Here is a 16,473-nt window from a genome sequence, read left to right on the forward strand (position 1 = left end):
TAAAGGGGCGGAACCGCCTCCTTTACCCGGGTAAATCGATCCACAAGACTTCCTGTTCTGTAAGGACAGCGCTGAGAGCAGTTTGGTAGAAGCTTCTGTGCATCAGGTGGTGATCTCTCTCTCTCTCTCTTTCTCTCTCTCTCTCTCTTTTTTTCTCTTTTTTTTTCTCTCTCTTTTTTTTCTCTTTCTCTCTCTTTTTTTTCTCTTTTTTTTCTCTTTCTCTCTCTTTTTTTTCTCTTTTTTTTTTCTCTCTCTTTTTTTTCTCTTTTTTTTTTCTCTCTCTTTTTTTTCTCTTTTTTTCTCTCTCTCTTTTTTCTCTTTTTTTCTCTTTCTCTCTCTCTTTTTTTCTCTTTCTCTCTCTCTTTTTTTCTCTTTCTCTCTCTCTTTTTTTCTCTTTCTCTCTCTCTCTTTTTTTCTCTTTCTCTCTCTCTTTTTTTCTCTTTCTCTCTCTTTTTTTCTCTTTTTTTTTTTCTTTTTTTTTTTCTCTTTTTTTTTCTCTTTCTCTCTCTCTCTTTTTTTTTTCTCTTTCTCTCTCTCTCTTTTTTTTTCTCTTTCTCTCTCTCTCTCTCTCTCTCTCTCTCTTTTTTTCTCTTTCTCTCTCTTTCCCCCCCCCCCTGGAGGTGGCCTGTCAGGGACGGGTGGCTAAAAAGCGACCCCCGCATACCCCTATTTCGTCTGACACTTCAGATACAGATTCTGAGCGTGTCGTGGCGGCTGCAGGTCCCTCTTCTGGGGCTAGTGCCTCGTATCCCATATACTCGGATAGCGAGGAAGATATTTCTCCCTATAGCGCAAGATGAAGCGCTGGTAGATGCACTGATTGTGTCTGTGCGGGAAACTTTAAGACTTGAGCTTCTACATACGGAAGCAGTTGATACTGAAATTGCTTTTGGTACTCGCAAGCCTACCAAGATGGCAAAGGTGTTTCCTTTGCCCAAATGTTTTCAAGATATAATTAAGGAAGAATGGGTCCGTCCAAAACGAACCCCTGGTATTTCCAAACGGATTGCTAGACTCTATCCGTTTGAAGAATCCCTCCTTAATAAATGGACGGTACCACCGTCGGTGGATTCACCGATTTCCAGATTAAATAAAGCTACTGTTATCCCGGTGGAGGACGCTCCGTCTTTTCGGGATCCGGTGGACCGTAAAGCGGAATCTATATCCCGCTCTATATTTTCCCTGATAGGGTCAGCCTTAAGGCCAGTGTTCACCATTGCTCTGGTTGCACAAACATTGACAGAGTGGACCAAGTTGTTACGCCGAGATCTGGAGGGGAGAAGTCTCTCCACCGGCAGTATCGGACTTGCTGGAGCAGATGGTACAAGCGCTACAGTTTGTCTGTGACGCCGCCCTGGACGCCGCTCCATTAATGGGGCGCGTATCAATCTCGGCGGTGGTCCTTCGGCGCATGCTGTGGTTAAAATGCTGGTCGGCGGATCAAGCTTCCAAAAAAGCTTTGACTAATCTCCCCTTTCAAGGGGATCACCTGTTTGGTGCCACCTTGGATGAGATCATCAAGGGTATCACTGGTGGCAAGAGCACCTTTTTACCACAGACTACTAAGGGGAAAGGACCTCGTCGCAGACGGGGACCTTCCTTTTCCGCTCATAAGAATTTTTTTTCGCTCCTCTGGGGCGGGCGATAAGGTGAAGTCCTCCAAAGCCCCCCCAGGGGGTTTCAAAGGGCGCTGGTCGAGTAAACAAAGGTCTGGCCCTGCCAGACCTGAAGATAAGACCAATACAGCCTGAAGGTGCGGGTTGTCTTCACCGGTTTCCGGACCCATGGCTCTCCAGGATTCCAGACAAATGGGTTCAAGAGGTCATACGGTCGGGATACAAGATCGAATTTCGATCACTTCCACCGGTGCGGTTCTTCCCTTCCAATATCCGACTATCCCCGGACCGCTTAGAAGCTTTGCGGGGGGCAGTGACGGATTTAATGCAACAAGGAGTGGTGGTCCACGTTCCTTGGACAGAACGTTTTCAGGGGTTCTATTCGAACCTATTCCCAATACCCAGAAAAGAGGGCAAGGTGCGTCCAATTCTGGACTTGAGAGCACTCAATTATTTTGTCCAGGTGCAAAAATTCAAGATGGAGTCCATTCGCACAGTAGTGGCCTCCCTGCATCAGGGGGATTTTCTGGCGTCCATAGACATCAAGGATGCCTATCTTCACATTCCCATTTACGCAGGACATCAGCATTTTCTTCGCTTTTCTGTGGGAGAGAACCATTATCAGTTTGCGGCGTTACCCTTTGGTCTCGCCTCTGCTCCCCGGGTCTTCACAAAGGTTTTGGCACTGTTGCGACAGCAGGGGCATTTCGGTTCTAGTCTACCTAGACGACCTTCTACTCCGTGCGAAGTCTCCGCAGGCTCTGTTGCTAAACTTGGAGATCACTATGATCTCTTTGGAAGAGTTCGGGTGGCTGGTGAACCGGCAGAAATCATCCCTGGTCCCCACCAGGAGACTGAACTATCTGGGCCTAACTCTGGATACATCCTTGGCAAAAGTGTTTCTCCCGCCGGAGAAGCTCCGGAAGATTCAGTCAACTGGCCTTCCCTGCGAACTTGCATGAGGGTTCTGGGACTGATGGTGGCCTCCTTCGAGGCAGTACCGTTTGCCCAGTCTCATACCCGGATTCTTCAAAAAGAGATTCTTCTCAAATGGAACCGGAATCCCGATTCCCTGGACAATCGGATCCGGCTGAGCGAACGGACCAGGGAATCTCTGGTTTGGTGGCTTTGGTCACCAATGCTCAGTCAGGGGAAGTCATTTCTTCCAATCTATTGGACGATTGTCACTACGGATGCCAGTCTATCGGGGTGGGGTGGGGTTCTCGGCAGACGATCTGCTCAGGGGCTCTGGTCCCTGGAAGAATCCAGGTTACCGATAAATGTATTGGAACTGAGAGCGATCAGACTTTGTCTGATTCACTGGACCGAGCAGCTCCGGGGCAGCCCGGTGCGGATCCAGTCGGACAATGCCACGGCCGTGGCTTACGTCAATCACCAGGGGGGCACCAAGAGTGTCCTGGCGGCCATGGAAGTGGCCAGCATCCTTTGTTGGGCGGAACGATTTGTTCCAGCCCTCTCCGCGGTATTCATTCCAGGGGTGGAGAATTGGCAGGCAGATTTTCTCAGCCGTCAGATTCTGGATCAAGGGGAATGGTCTCTTCATCCAGAGGTATTTCACCAACTGTGCCTTCGTTGGGGCACCCCGGATGTGGATCTGTTGGCATCTCGACTCAACAGGAAGGTGCAGAGGTTTGTAGCCCGCTCCCGCGATCCTCTAGGGGACGCCGCAGACGCGCTGGTCGCCCCGTGGGGGCAGTATCGGCTACTGTATGCTTTTCCTCCTCTCAAATTGCTGCCGAAACTTCTTCGCAGGATAGAGGTGGAGGGAATTCCAGTGATCCTGGTGGCTCCGGACTGGCCTCGTCGGGCTTGGTACGCCGACCTGGTCAGGCTGGTCGCAGACGCTCCTTGGCGACTTCCTCTCAGGGAGGATCTGCTGTCTCAGGGACCGATCTTCCATCCTGCTTTACGATCGCTGGCTTTAACAGCCTGGCTGTTGAGACCCAGGTGCTGAAGGACAAGGGGTTGTCAGCTTCAGTTATTCCTACTCTAATTAAAGCGAGGAAAGCGACTTCCAGAAAAGTCTATCATCGCACATGGAAGTCTTATATCGCGTGGTGTGAATCCCTTGGGTTTCCTCCATGTTCTTACTCGGTGGCCCGAATATTGGCTTTTCTGCAACAGGGGGTTGAGCAGAAACTGTCCTTGAGCACTATCAAGGGTCAGGTTTCAGCGTTAGCAATCTTCTTTCAGAAGCCTCTGGCTACTCATTCCTTGGTGCGGAATTTCATCCAGGGGGTGCGACACCTGACTCCGCCGGTGCGCGCGCCCTTGCCGCCCTGGGATCTTAATTTGGTGTTGTCGGTTCTGCAGAAACCTCCCTTTAAAAATATTAGGTATATTCCCTTGCTTACTTTATCCCAGAAGGTGGCCTTTTTGGTGGCTATCACTTCTGCACGCAGGGTGTCAGAACTGGCCGCATTGTCCTGTCGTTCCCCGTATCTGGTGGTTCATAGGGATAAGGTGGTTCTTCGTCCGAATCCATCTTTCCTTCCTAAGGTGGTTTCAGATTTCCATCTAAATGAGGATATTGTGCTACCTTCCCTGTGTCCTAAGCCCAGTCATCCTCGGGAGTTTGCGTTACACTCCTTGGATGTGGTTCGGGCGATTAGGGTGTACTTGACTACTACGGAATCTTTCCGTGAGACGGATTCACTGTTTGTGATCACGGATGGCCCTAGAAAGGGGTTGCCTGCGTCTGCCGCAACTATCTCCAGATGGATCAGACAGACGGTGGTACAGGCTTATTCTATTAAGGGTCGGGTTCCTCCGTTCCCTGTTAAGGCGCACTCCACTTGGGCGCTTAGTGCTTCCTGGGCCTTCCGCCATCAGGCGTCAGTGGTTCAGGTTTGCAAGGCGGCTACCTGGTCGTCGGTTCATACCTTTACAAAATTTTACAAAGTTGATGTGCTGGCATCGGCGGATGCCTCTTTTGGCCGCAAGTTTCTGCAGGCCGCTGTTTGAGGAGACCGGTGGTCTACCTCGAGGGTTTTTTTGTTGGGTTTTCAGTTGAGTCTCATCCTTTTGTCTGATGAGCCTTTAAGACTTCTGGTTGGCACCGGTTGGGCCTTCTGGATTGGATTTTGATTTCAGTTATCCCACCCCTCATTTGTGGCACTGCTTTGGGACGTCCCTACTGATATTAATCAAAGAGGGCTGCGTCTGTCAATGAGCGACAGAAAATTGGATTTTTGACTTACCGTAAAATCCTTTTCTCTTAAGCTCATTGACAGACGCAGTACCCGCCCCTCTATTTTGAGTTGGGTCGGGTTGAATTCTCTGACACTGCTTTGTGACATAACTGACATCCTGTAGCAGGGAGAGACAGGATATACCCTCTGGGACTGCCTCTAAGGTGTGGCCAGAACGTTTTTCCTGCTTAGTGTCCTACTCCTGTAGGTGGCAGTATAACCCTACTGATATTAATCAAAGAGGACTGCGTCTGTCAATGAGCTTAAAAGAAAAGGATTTTACGGTAAGTCAAAAATCCAATTTTACTTTGTTTAAAAAAAAAAAAACATTTCTTCAGTTACTTCCTGGTTTCAATGCCAAGGCAAATTGTCATACATCCCAGGAGTCTTCAGGAGAGGAGGAGGGGTTTTCCCAGCAAAGCACACTTTCCTGCTTGCGTGCCTGAGCTAAGGGCAGATGGATTCCAAGAAGTAAAGGCTACATTAATCATCTGCCCTTACTCCAGGTGGCCACGCACTGAAATGTTAGGGGGTATTTTTCTAAGTAATTTCTTCGCAAAATAAAGCATGGAGACATGGATGGATTGGGGAGTTTACTTTGAATATAAAAAATAAATTAAATAGTGTTTTTGGTTTGTGGTGCTTGCATGCAGCGAAGTTCCGCTTTAAATTGATGCATTTGCCATCCTGGTCACCAACTGCACTGTTTGCAGTGTCTGAATAAGAAAATTGGGATTATCCCATCCCTTTGGTAGTGGTATGGTCTTAGAAAGTATCCTAAAAAAAAAAATGTTCTGTTGGGGGGGTGGTGGCTCTAATTTTATCTCCAGTTATATAGACTGCTAGGAACCATCAAAGTTCATATTCGTCTTGAGAAACCTAATAAAATTTCCTTTATTCTAATATATAGGAAGACAATATGCATCAGGCACGTGAATATGAGGAAGAGCGTAAAGAAGCCACTGCACATTTCCAGATGACATTAAATGAAATCCAAGCACAGATGGAGCAGCATGATGTGTACAATGCTAAGCTCCGCCAGGAAAACGCAGAGCTTGGAGATAAGTTAAAGAAACTTATTGAGCAGTATGCCCTGCGAGAAGAGGTGAGGTATTTTTCTATATACATTTAGTCCTGCATCAGTGATAGTGATTGTGTTTTTAATAATTAGGCTCATCCTAAAAAAATGGTCAAAACATCCAGTTCCTCATTCAGACCCCCTGGAGAAAGGGTGTTTTAACTTGAAAATCCAAAAGGTTTCTCTGGAGCATAATCTGTTGGACCTTTCTCCATCCAAGAAGGAATGAGGGATTGACTCACTGGCCAAAAGAGGAAGATCATTCTGGTCGTTGTGGTGGCAGGCAAAATGGCAGTATATTGGGGGGAGCCATTCTAAATACGCCCCATGTTCTCCAAAATGGGCCCTAAAAATTTGAATTGTTTTACCCATTGTAGACCAAAAGGGTAACCGAATGCAATAGACTATATGGGTCAAAGAGCATGTCAGAAATTCATAGTGAAGGCAATTGATTTTTTCTCAATCCCTACAATTTGTTTACCTTGAGGGCTTCATAGAGAAGGTTGTGACAGCTATGGGGTCAAGCGAATATTTACATGGGGTATTGGGAGGATCTTAATATACGGGCCAACAACCCCTTCGAAACACATAGGGGAGATTTACTAAAACTGGTGCATATAAAAACCAATCCGCTTCTAGGCTTTATTGTCAAAGCTTAAATAAAGCGGAGTTCTGGCCTCAAAATCGAAAATGATTTTGGGCCATTGGCTTGCTGAGGGGCCACCTGTAAAAGAAATGGATGCTCCCAATTTTTTTTTTTTTTTGGTCATTTACCTTGATATTGATGAAAATATACTCCCCGTGCCGTCACTTCCGGTTTGTGGTGACTCCTGGGAGCTGAACGTTATCGCTCCCAGGAGTCAATGTGCCTGCATCGTCCCCGCTCATCACTTCCAGGGCAGGCGCGGCATTCCCTGCTTAAACAGCTTCTGGACATGTCCAGAAGCTGTGCAGGGATGCCGCGCCTGCACCGGAAGTGATGAGCGGGGCCAGTGCAGTGCATTGTGGGACTCCGACGTCACTGAAGAGGCCGCAGAAGAGGACGCACAGGCTTTAGCTGCCCACACCTGAGATGGCAGCGCTGGAAAATAACTTTTCAAGGTAAGTATTTCTTCTTATAGGTAAGTGCAACCCGGGACAGTTCAGAGGCTATCCATTGTGGAATGTACTAGCCCTGACTGTCCCGGGGGGTATTTTTACTTAAATTTGACCCCCAAGGCCGGAACTCCGCTTTAAACAAGCTGAAGTTAGAAGCAGATTGGTTACTGTTCAGAACTGCATCAGTTTTCATATGCACCAGTTTTAGTAAATATCCCTCATTGTCTTCTACTGAATAGCCGATTTGTAGATGATGGGAGCATCGTCTGGCAAAGGTCGGAAGTAAGGATCGACCGATTATCGGCGGATATATCGAGGGCCGATATGCACTTTGCCTGATATATCGGAATCTTCCCCGGAAGTTACCGATATTGCCGATATTTTCATAACGTCATTCTGCCTTCTTATGCCACCTCCCTCACCTTGGACTGCCTTGTCTGGAGTCGGGACTAGTCTCGCAGGAGTGCATCACAACTATACACCCACCCACAGCAGCCCGGAGCCAGCCACCCACAGGCACTATACCAGCGAGCCAGCCAGCCACAGGCCCTGTACCAGCCAGCCACAGGCCCTGTACCAGCCAGCCACAGGCCCTGTACCAGCCAGCCACAGGCCCTGTACCAGCCAGCCACAGGCCCTGTACCAGCCAGCCACAGGCCCTGTACCAGCAAGCCAGCCACCACCACAGGGTGCCAGCAAGCCAGCCACCACCACAGGGTGCCAGCAAGCCAGCCACCACCACAGGGTGCCAGCAAGCCAGCCACCACCACAGGGTGCCAGCAAGCCAGCCACCCACCTTAGGGTGCCAGCAAGCCAGCCATTAAGCATTCAACAAAAATTAACATGCTCAGTACCAGATTTGTGTCAAAAACTGTCTTTATTTTTCAAAACTTTAAATGTACAAAATATCGGCCAATATGCGATGGCCAAAATATCAGTATCGGCAACGAAAAACCGATATCGGTCAATCCCTAGTCGGAAGCCAGTATCCTTGAGTTAATTTCCTTTTGTAATGAGAATTTATTTTGGCATAACTTTCACTTTGGTCATCAATAAGGAAGTCCTGACCTTAGATGTGGATCTCTTCCATGAGGATTCTGGAAGGATATGTTCCTGTATAAATCTTAAGCCCGGAGCAAGCAACTCTTATTTGCGTAAAGAGTTGTTGTCATCCTCTGTGTAAATGGAACATCCGTAAAGTCCGTTTTGCAGGTTGTTCAGGAATTGTACCAGGCAGAAGGATTATGTTCATCAAAGGCATCACAAAGTCAGTCCCTTGTTCCCTGCCGGATGCAAAAAGATTCAAGAGGTTATGCTCGAGAGAAACCTTTTGGAGTTGAAAACCCTTTTCTCTGGGGGGGGGGGGTCTTAACGAGGAACTGGATGTTTTGACTATTTTATAGGGTAAGCTTATGCTTTAGATTGTGGTTTTTGATCCTACTATTTACTATCTTATAGTTTTTTACTTTTTTGTCGATTTTTGCATGAGTTTTGACTTTCCATCAATAGCATGATTATATGATGAGGATTCAGCAGCTTTTAATGGTTTTTCCCTCACCATATACATATATGGGTATTTTTAATTTGTTTAAACATATGGGGGTATACAGGTTTTACAGGGTTCAGTCCCTATTTTGCTTTGTCCCCATCCAAATGTCAACATTTTTTGTTGTACATGTAGCGGTTTAATGTGCATTCTCATGCGCTGTTTACTTTCACTGAGGCAGGTCGGCTCTATTACGCAAAACGACATACCTGTACCTCGTTTCAAGTAATAAAAAGTGGGGGCGCACGCTGATTGACTACAGGGGGAGCCACACAGCGGGTCCAGCAGGCGCGATATCCAGCCATCCTGGATCACTCCCCATAGAGACAGAACGGCAGTCTGCCTATGTAAACAAGGCAGAGTGCCTTATTCATCTAGTGAGTCCACCCCACACACAGCTAGAAAGCACCCCCTAGGGACACACTTAACCCTTTGATCGCCCCTGGTGTTAACACCTTCCCTGCCAGTGTCAGTACAGGAACGGTGCATATTTTTAGCACTGATTACTGTAGTAATGTCACTGATCCCCTCAGAAGTGTCAGGAGACCGATTTGTCCGCCGCAATGTCCTGCTAAAAATTGCTGATCGCCGCCATTACTAGTAAAATTAAGTGAAAATGACACAAATCTATCCCCTAATTTGTACAAGCTATAACTTTTGTGCTATAATTTTTGGGCAAACCAATCAATATACACTTATAGGGGTTTTTTTAACCAAAAATATGTGGCAGGATACATATTGGCCTAAAATTATGCAAATGTTGTTTTTTTCTTTTTGTTTGTTTTTTTATAGCAGAAAGTAAAAAATCATTTTATTTTTTTCCCAGAATTGTCGCTTTTTTTTTTTTTTGTCTATAGCGCAAAAAATAAAAACCGCAGAGGTGATCAATTACCACCAAAAGAAAGCTCTATTTGAGTGAAAAAAAGGACATCAATTTTATTTGGGTACTGTGTCGCATGACCGCAAAATTGTCAGTTAAAGTAACGCAGTGCTGTAATTGCAAAAAATTGCCTGGTTATTAAGGGTGTATAACCTTCTGGTCCTTAAGTGCCTAACTTTTCCAAGATGTATTGCTTATTAGGGTTTTTCTTTGTCTTTTTATCGTTCAGGCTTCACAGCCAGTTTCCTACTGCTCATGCGCGATTCGTGCTGCGCTTTCTAAATGGTCCCGCTGTCTTTAGGATCACACACATGTCCTAAAAAGGCAGCGGGGGGAGGAGGGGCCAAACATAATGGAGATTTGTTTGGCCCCTCCTTGTTTGGGGGAGGGGGCGCGGGTACCTGTTTTTAACAAAGTGGAAGCGAGCACTTGTCAAACAGGTACCCGCGCCCCCTCCCCCAAACAAGTGGCAAATATGGCAGTGGGGGGGGGGGTGCGAACAAGCAGAGCTTCTTTTGGGTGGAGCTCCGCTTTAATGTCAGTAAAAGTAATAATAACCCCCAGCATTGGTGTCAATGGACGCAATAAAATCCCTCAGCATTGGTGTCAGTGGACTCAATAATTGACTCACACCCTCCTTCAAAGCTTGGTGCCTGCAGGCCCCTTGTTGAGTTGTTGGGCACCAGGGGCCTAGATTTTGCCTCACAAGGATAGTTTACCACCCTGCTTCTAGGTTGTTGCCTTAATGACATTACTGTTGAAACTCAGGCTCTGAGGGATGGAGGCATCTCTAACTACGTGATCCCTATGATTCTTTCATCTAGGAAGTCTGCTTCTTGTAAGGTTTATTATCGCACAAGGCATACTTTGCTTGGCACGATGCAAGCAACTTTCACCCCAGGATATTCTCTGTGGGATAAATCTTGGGCTTTTTGCAAAAATGCCTGTACTAGCTTTTGGTTCTTGGCACATTCAAGGGTCAGATCTCGGTGCTCGCAATCTTGTTTCAAAGATTGCTAGCTTCCTCCTTTCTAAGGCTGGCCATATCTGGTTCAGCAGGATCCGTCCGAGATTCGAACTATGTATGGGCAAGCTGAATGTACCAAGCTGAACGATCAACTTTGGTACAACCAGCCTGCCGGATTTTACATGTGATTATCACTAGCGGCCGGTATAGACGCTAGCAATAATCATTGTCTTCTCCCAGCCCCCCTCCCGCTGGGAGAATACAATGGTTTGGTGGGTAGAATTCCCCTGTCAATACAGTCTGTGGCTGCAGGAAAGAAATTTGCTCTTTGTATGGCCTGGATAAGACCTTTTGTACAGAGTATCTCCCATGCGGCTTCCCTTGTGCACTCCCCCCTGTATCCTTGGGATTTGAATTTAGTTATGTGGCATTTCTTGTTGCCATCACCTATGCTAAACAAGTTCATGAGCTTGGTGGCCTTGAGCTGATCTTTTAACTACTTGTGTACTAAAGCAATTTTTACATTTTTTCATACACGTTAATATCTGGATTTTTTGCTAGAAATTACCTTAAACCCCCAAACATTTATATATTTCTGAAAGCAGAGGCCCTTTAGAAAAAAATGGTAGCAGTTGCAATGTTTTATGCCACATCATTTTTGCACAACTATTTATCAAACGCATACTTTAGGAAAAATTTACACTAAAATGAGTTTTAGTACACACGAATACAATATAAAACAGTGTTTTGTCAGGTAAATAGATGCCGAGCATGTCAACATGTCATCTCAAAAGTGCATGCAGCCAAAAATTATGTAAAATTACGGTACATAACATTTTAGTTAATAGGCCATTTTACCAGTACGTCAAGGTTTGTTTTTAAATGTAAGGTTTACTGAATTTTTTTTATCATTCCAACTAACAAAAACAATGTCAAAAAAGGAGATTGATAAATTTTCAGTTCCCTCAAAACTAACCTTTGTAAAGAACTGCAAGAGGCTTCTGGGGATCCCCTTGCTGGTATATACAAAGAACTAAACCAAACATTAGGATGGAGTGGCCTTATAATATGTTACAACGTTGTAACGCATATGTTACATTTTTGCTATTTATACAGTTGCTTATGTTTTTCCCTGCATTTAGAATCAAATTTTAACCATGCCAAACTGCTTATTGTTTTAGCACATTGATAAAGTCTTCAAACATAAGGAGCTTCAGCAGCAGCTAATTGATGCCAAACTTCAGCAGACAGCTCAGCTTATGAAAGAAGCTGAGGAACGACATCAGCGGGAAAGAGAGTTTGTAAGTAAAGATTGTTGCTGGAAGAAGGAATAGCTAAAGTCAGCATTTTAGAAAACTTCACATATATATTCATCCAGGCTTTTGTTAGTGACTTAATAGCTATATATCTTAATGATTGTGTAAGGTTATTCACCTGTGAAAAGATAGCATTTAGTAAATAAATAACATGCAAAGTTAACATGGTTCTATTTGCCTAGTGTGTTGGATCAGATAACCTGAAATTTATTGGTATGGTAGATGTAGCCGTTGCCTTCAGATAAACCTAATTCTGGATATAGTAAAGAATTCCAGAGCTTGGGATTGTGGTGGGGTTTCCAAAGCTGCACAAGCCTAGAAGTAGAATATACAATTGCTCCAAAGTCTGAGAGGTATAGTACAGAATTCTATTGCATTTATCCTGTTACAGCTGTACAGTCGTGTTCACCTCTTCACGCTTCTCTATGTAGTGATCATGAGACTGCGTTTTAAGTGAACTGCCATGGGCAGGGGATATATTTTTGTACTTTTCCTCCTAATGTGTGAAGAGAAGAAGCTGCCTCTTGCACCAGCTGTGGCACAGCAGGTAGGCTTTATTACAATTGGTGGTGTTCTCATGAAAGAAATGTCGGGTGCTGTGAAATCTAGCTCCATGCAATACTTTTATTCATGAACACACTATGTCTGTCCTTACGACTGCCAGTTGCAGTTCTGGTTAGGATTCACAGAACATTCTTTGTCTTTTTTATTGTACAATGCCCAATTATTACTAAAGATCTTGCTTCATCTGCATCTGTGAACACCGATTAGTATTGCAGAATGTTTCCGGCTTACCCTATAGACTCCTGATAGACTGTGAGTGGTCACAGATAGCTCTTTGGGTCAGCCAGGCAACTGTTCTTAGAAGCAGGTCAGCAATGGGAACCCCTTATTCCTCTCAGTAAGGGGTTTCCTGTAACTATGGAATGGTGTGGTGCTTTAGTGTTTTGTACTGGCCTATACATTTCTGTGCAAACTGTGATGGGCTGTACTTTTATTTCTACAATAATGCATGCATGCTGTAACTCAATATACCTGAGAAAAGATTTGAAATGAAAAGCATTGTGTTTCTGGGAAGCAGGTTGAATGAAGTGGCTTGTTTTTCTTTTCTAGTTGCTAAATGAGGCTACAGAAACCAGGCAAAAATTTGAAGAGCTTAAACACCAAGAAACCCAATTGAAGCAGCAGGTTAGATGATGATTGTGCTTGTTGGTGCTTTTATTTTTTTGTTTTTTAATAAGCCACTTGTGTGAAATTGTAATGCCTTTATTTGAGGACACAATTTTCCCTGTTTTATAGAAGTCACATCCCCGAATATGACATCCTTACCCTTTTATCTTTCTATCCTGATGAAATTGTAAAACAAATGCGCTACCTCCTGTAGTAAAAAAAAAAAAAAAAAAGTCAAATAATGACATGAATCTACTATCAAGTGAAGGTGGCATCTACCTTAAAGATTAATTGAAACGATGATTAAAAGTTGCTTAAGGTTCCATTCACACTTGTATGACTCTAAAGTTGCTCCGACTTTGGAGTGCAACTTTGATGCAAATTTGGATGAGTGCAACTTGGATACGACTTTGGCTTAACCAGTGATAATGGACAATGGTTGCATTGTATAACATTAGGCACAACTTTCATGCAACTTTTGAGGGTTAACATTGAAGTCTATGGCCCTCAAGTTGCATGAAAGTCAGACCAAAGTAATGCATGAACCACTTTGAAGTTGTTGGAACTTTAAGCCACACATACAGTATCTCTCACAAAAGTGAGTACACCCCTCACATTTTTGTAAATATTTTATTACATCTTTTCATGTGACAAAACTGAAGAAATGACACTTTGCTACAATGTAAAGTAGTGAGTGTACAGCTTCTAGAACAGTGTAATTTGCTGTCCCCTCAAAATAACTCAACACAGCCATTAATATCTAAACTGCTGTCAACAAAAGTGAGTACACCCCCAAGTTAAAATGTCCAAATTGGGCCCAAAGTGTCTGTTTTTTATGGCTACCATTTTTTTCCAGCGGTGGCTTAACCCTCTTGGGCATGGAGTTCACCAGAGCTTCACAGGTTGCCACTGGAGTCGTCTTCCACTGCTCGATGATGACATCACGGAGCTGGTTGATGTTAGAGCTCCTCCACCTTCTGTTTGAGGATGCCCCACAGATGCTTAATAGGGTTTAGTTCTGAAGACATGCTTGGCCAGTCCATTACCTTTACCCTCAGCTTCTTTAGCAAGGCAGTGGTTGTCTTGGAGGTGTGTTTGGGGTCTTTATCATGTTGGAATACTGCCCTGCGGCCCAGTCTCCGAAGGGAGGGCATCGTGGTCTGCTACAGTATGTCACAGTACGTGTTGCCATTCATGGTTCCCTCAATGAACTTTAGCTCCCCAGTGCCGGCACCACTCATGCAGCCCCAGACCATGACACTCCCACAACCATGCTTGACTGTAGGCAAGACACGCTGGTCTTTGTACTCCGCACCTGGTTGCCGTGACACACGCTTAACACCATCTGAACCAAATAAGTTTATCTTCGTCTCATCAGACCACAGGTCAATGTGCCAGTAATCCATGTCCTTAGTCTGCTTGTCTTCAGCAAACTATTTGCGGGCTATCTTGTGCATCATCTTTCTTAGAGGCTTTCTTCTGGGACGACAGCCATGCAGACCAATTTGATGCAGTGTGCGGCGTATGGTCTGAGCACTGACAGGCTGACCCACACCTCTTCAAACTCTGAAGCACTCATACGTCTATTTCAAAAAGTCAACCTCCTGGATATAATGCTGAGCATGTGCACTCAACTGCCTTGGTCAACCATAACGAGACCTGTTCTGAGTGGAACCTGTCCTGTTAAACCCATGTATGGTCTTTGCCACTGTGCTGCAGCTCAGTTTCATGGTCTTGGCAATCTTCTTATAGCCTAGGCCATCTTTATGTAGAGCAACAATTCTTTTTTTCAGATCCTCAGAGTTCTTAGCCATGAGGTGCCATGTTGAACGTCCAGTGACCAGTATAAGAGTGAGAGCGATAACACCAAATTTAACACACCTGCTCCCCATTCACACCTGAGACCTTGTAACACTAACGAGTCCCATGACACCGGGGAGGGAAAATGGCTAATTGGGCCCAGTTTGGACATTATTACTTAAGGGTGTACTCACTTTTGTTGCCAGCAGTTTAGACATTAATGGCTATGTGTTGAGCTATTTTGAGGGGACAGCAAATTTACACTGTTATACAAGCTGTACACTCACTACTTTACATTGTAGCAAAGTGTTATTTCTTCAGTGTTGTCACATGAAAAGATTTAATAAAATATTTACAATAATGTGAGGGGTGTATTCACTTTTGTGAGGTACTGTATATGAATGGTTATCAATGGAAGACATGGGGAACGACTTGTCATGCGACTTCGATGTCCAAAGTTGCATGACAAGTCCCACAAGTCAGAATGGAGCCTAATGATGAATACTTTAAAACTAGTTTTACTATAGCAGAAATTCATAGCGCAAATGTGCATATTTTACCTGTGAAAAAAGGGTGTGTGCATTGGTGTCATAGCATCAGTGTTCTAATAACTACTATATGGGTTTAAGTGTTTACATGGCCTTAAAACTACTGACCTGCATTTTGAGGTCTTCCCGTTTTTATTATTGGATTTTATAGTAAGCAACAACATTAAGACTAACCTAGTAAGCAACAACATTAAGACTAAAGCCCCATACACACACGCAGATCGTCGCCATACAAACGTCGGCGGACGAAAGATCTGCCGATTGTATGCGTGTTAGTATGGTGCCTCCGACAGCTGTCTGCACACAATCCGCGGACAAGAGTCTTTCTTGCAAACATGAAAATTTTTGTCTGCGGACACCAGAACGGACAATTGTTTGCCTGTCAGTACAGAAATCAGCCGACAGACCGCAGATTTGCAAGACTGGGCATGCTCAGAAAATAAAAAACACAGGGAAAGTTAACCATTACATGACATCACTTCTGCAGTCAGCTGAAGTCTGCGGACAAAATTCTTGTGCTGTCCTTGTGCTGTCTTTGCACTTTTCAACAGACACCGACATCCCGGGGAGAAAAGACGAACATTTGTATGACGACGATCTGCGTGTGTGTATGGGGCTTCAGAGCCCATTCACATTAGCGCGACTTGTCAGCTTGACAAGTCGCACTCCCTCGCGGTCCATTGACCGCTCTAGGACCCGTTCTAATAGGAGCGACACAAGTCGCTCCGACTTAGAAAAAGGGTCCTGTACTACTTCGGGGCGACCTCGGAGCGACTTGCATAGACTTCCATTATGTGAAGTCCCTGCAAGTCGCTCCAAAGTCGTGGTGCAATGTAATGCACAAGTCGCCCACGAAGTAGTAAGGAGTCGTGTCGCGCTAATGTGAACCGGTAACACTGATGTGGCCAGCTCCACAGAATTCAAATCGAGACACATTAGCAGGCTGTTAAAGTGGAATAGTAGAACTGCTGTCCGCTTTTAATACCTGATGGATACACTTTAACTGCGGGAAAAGAAACTTCAAATGATATATATTGCTGATCTGTTTTTTTGTTCTATCTCCACTGTAGTGGAAGTGTTGGGAGCATTGGGCACAGTTTGTGGAAGTATTAAATACTAAGCTTTTAGATTCGACACCCTAACAATGTACATAATGCAAGTAAAATGAGTGGTTATTCTTGTTTTTCCAAATGCTTTGTTTAAAAGCTTGCCCTGCTTAACCTCTTAAGCCCCGGAAGATTT

At 44.8% G+C, this 16,473-nt stretch overlaps 1 protein-coding gene across 1 annotated transcript in view; it reads left to right on the plus strand.

Moving 5' to 3' along the window:
* Positions 1-16,473, plus strand: part of TXLNG (taxilin gamma) — an 87,322-nt gene that overhangs the window by 57,359 nt on the left and 13,490 nt on the right. Inside the window, exons 5-7 of the mRNA XM_082246502.1 lie at positions 5,739-5,933; positions 11,579-11,698; positions 12,827-12,901. Of these exons, the coding sequence (XP_082102628.1) occupies positions 5,739-5,933; positions 11,579-11,698; positions 12,827-12,901 (390 nt within the window). The remainder of the gene's footprint in view (positions 1-5,738; positions 5,934-11,578; positions 11,699-12,826; positions 12,902-16,473) is intronic.

This window comes from Pelophylax lessonae, assembly GCF_965119305.1.
Source record: "Pelophylax lessonae genome assembly, chromosome: 2".
NCBI classification, from domain to species: Eukaryota; Metazoa; Chordata; class Amphibia; order Anura; family Ranidae; genus Pelophylax; species Pelophylax lessonae.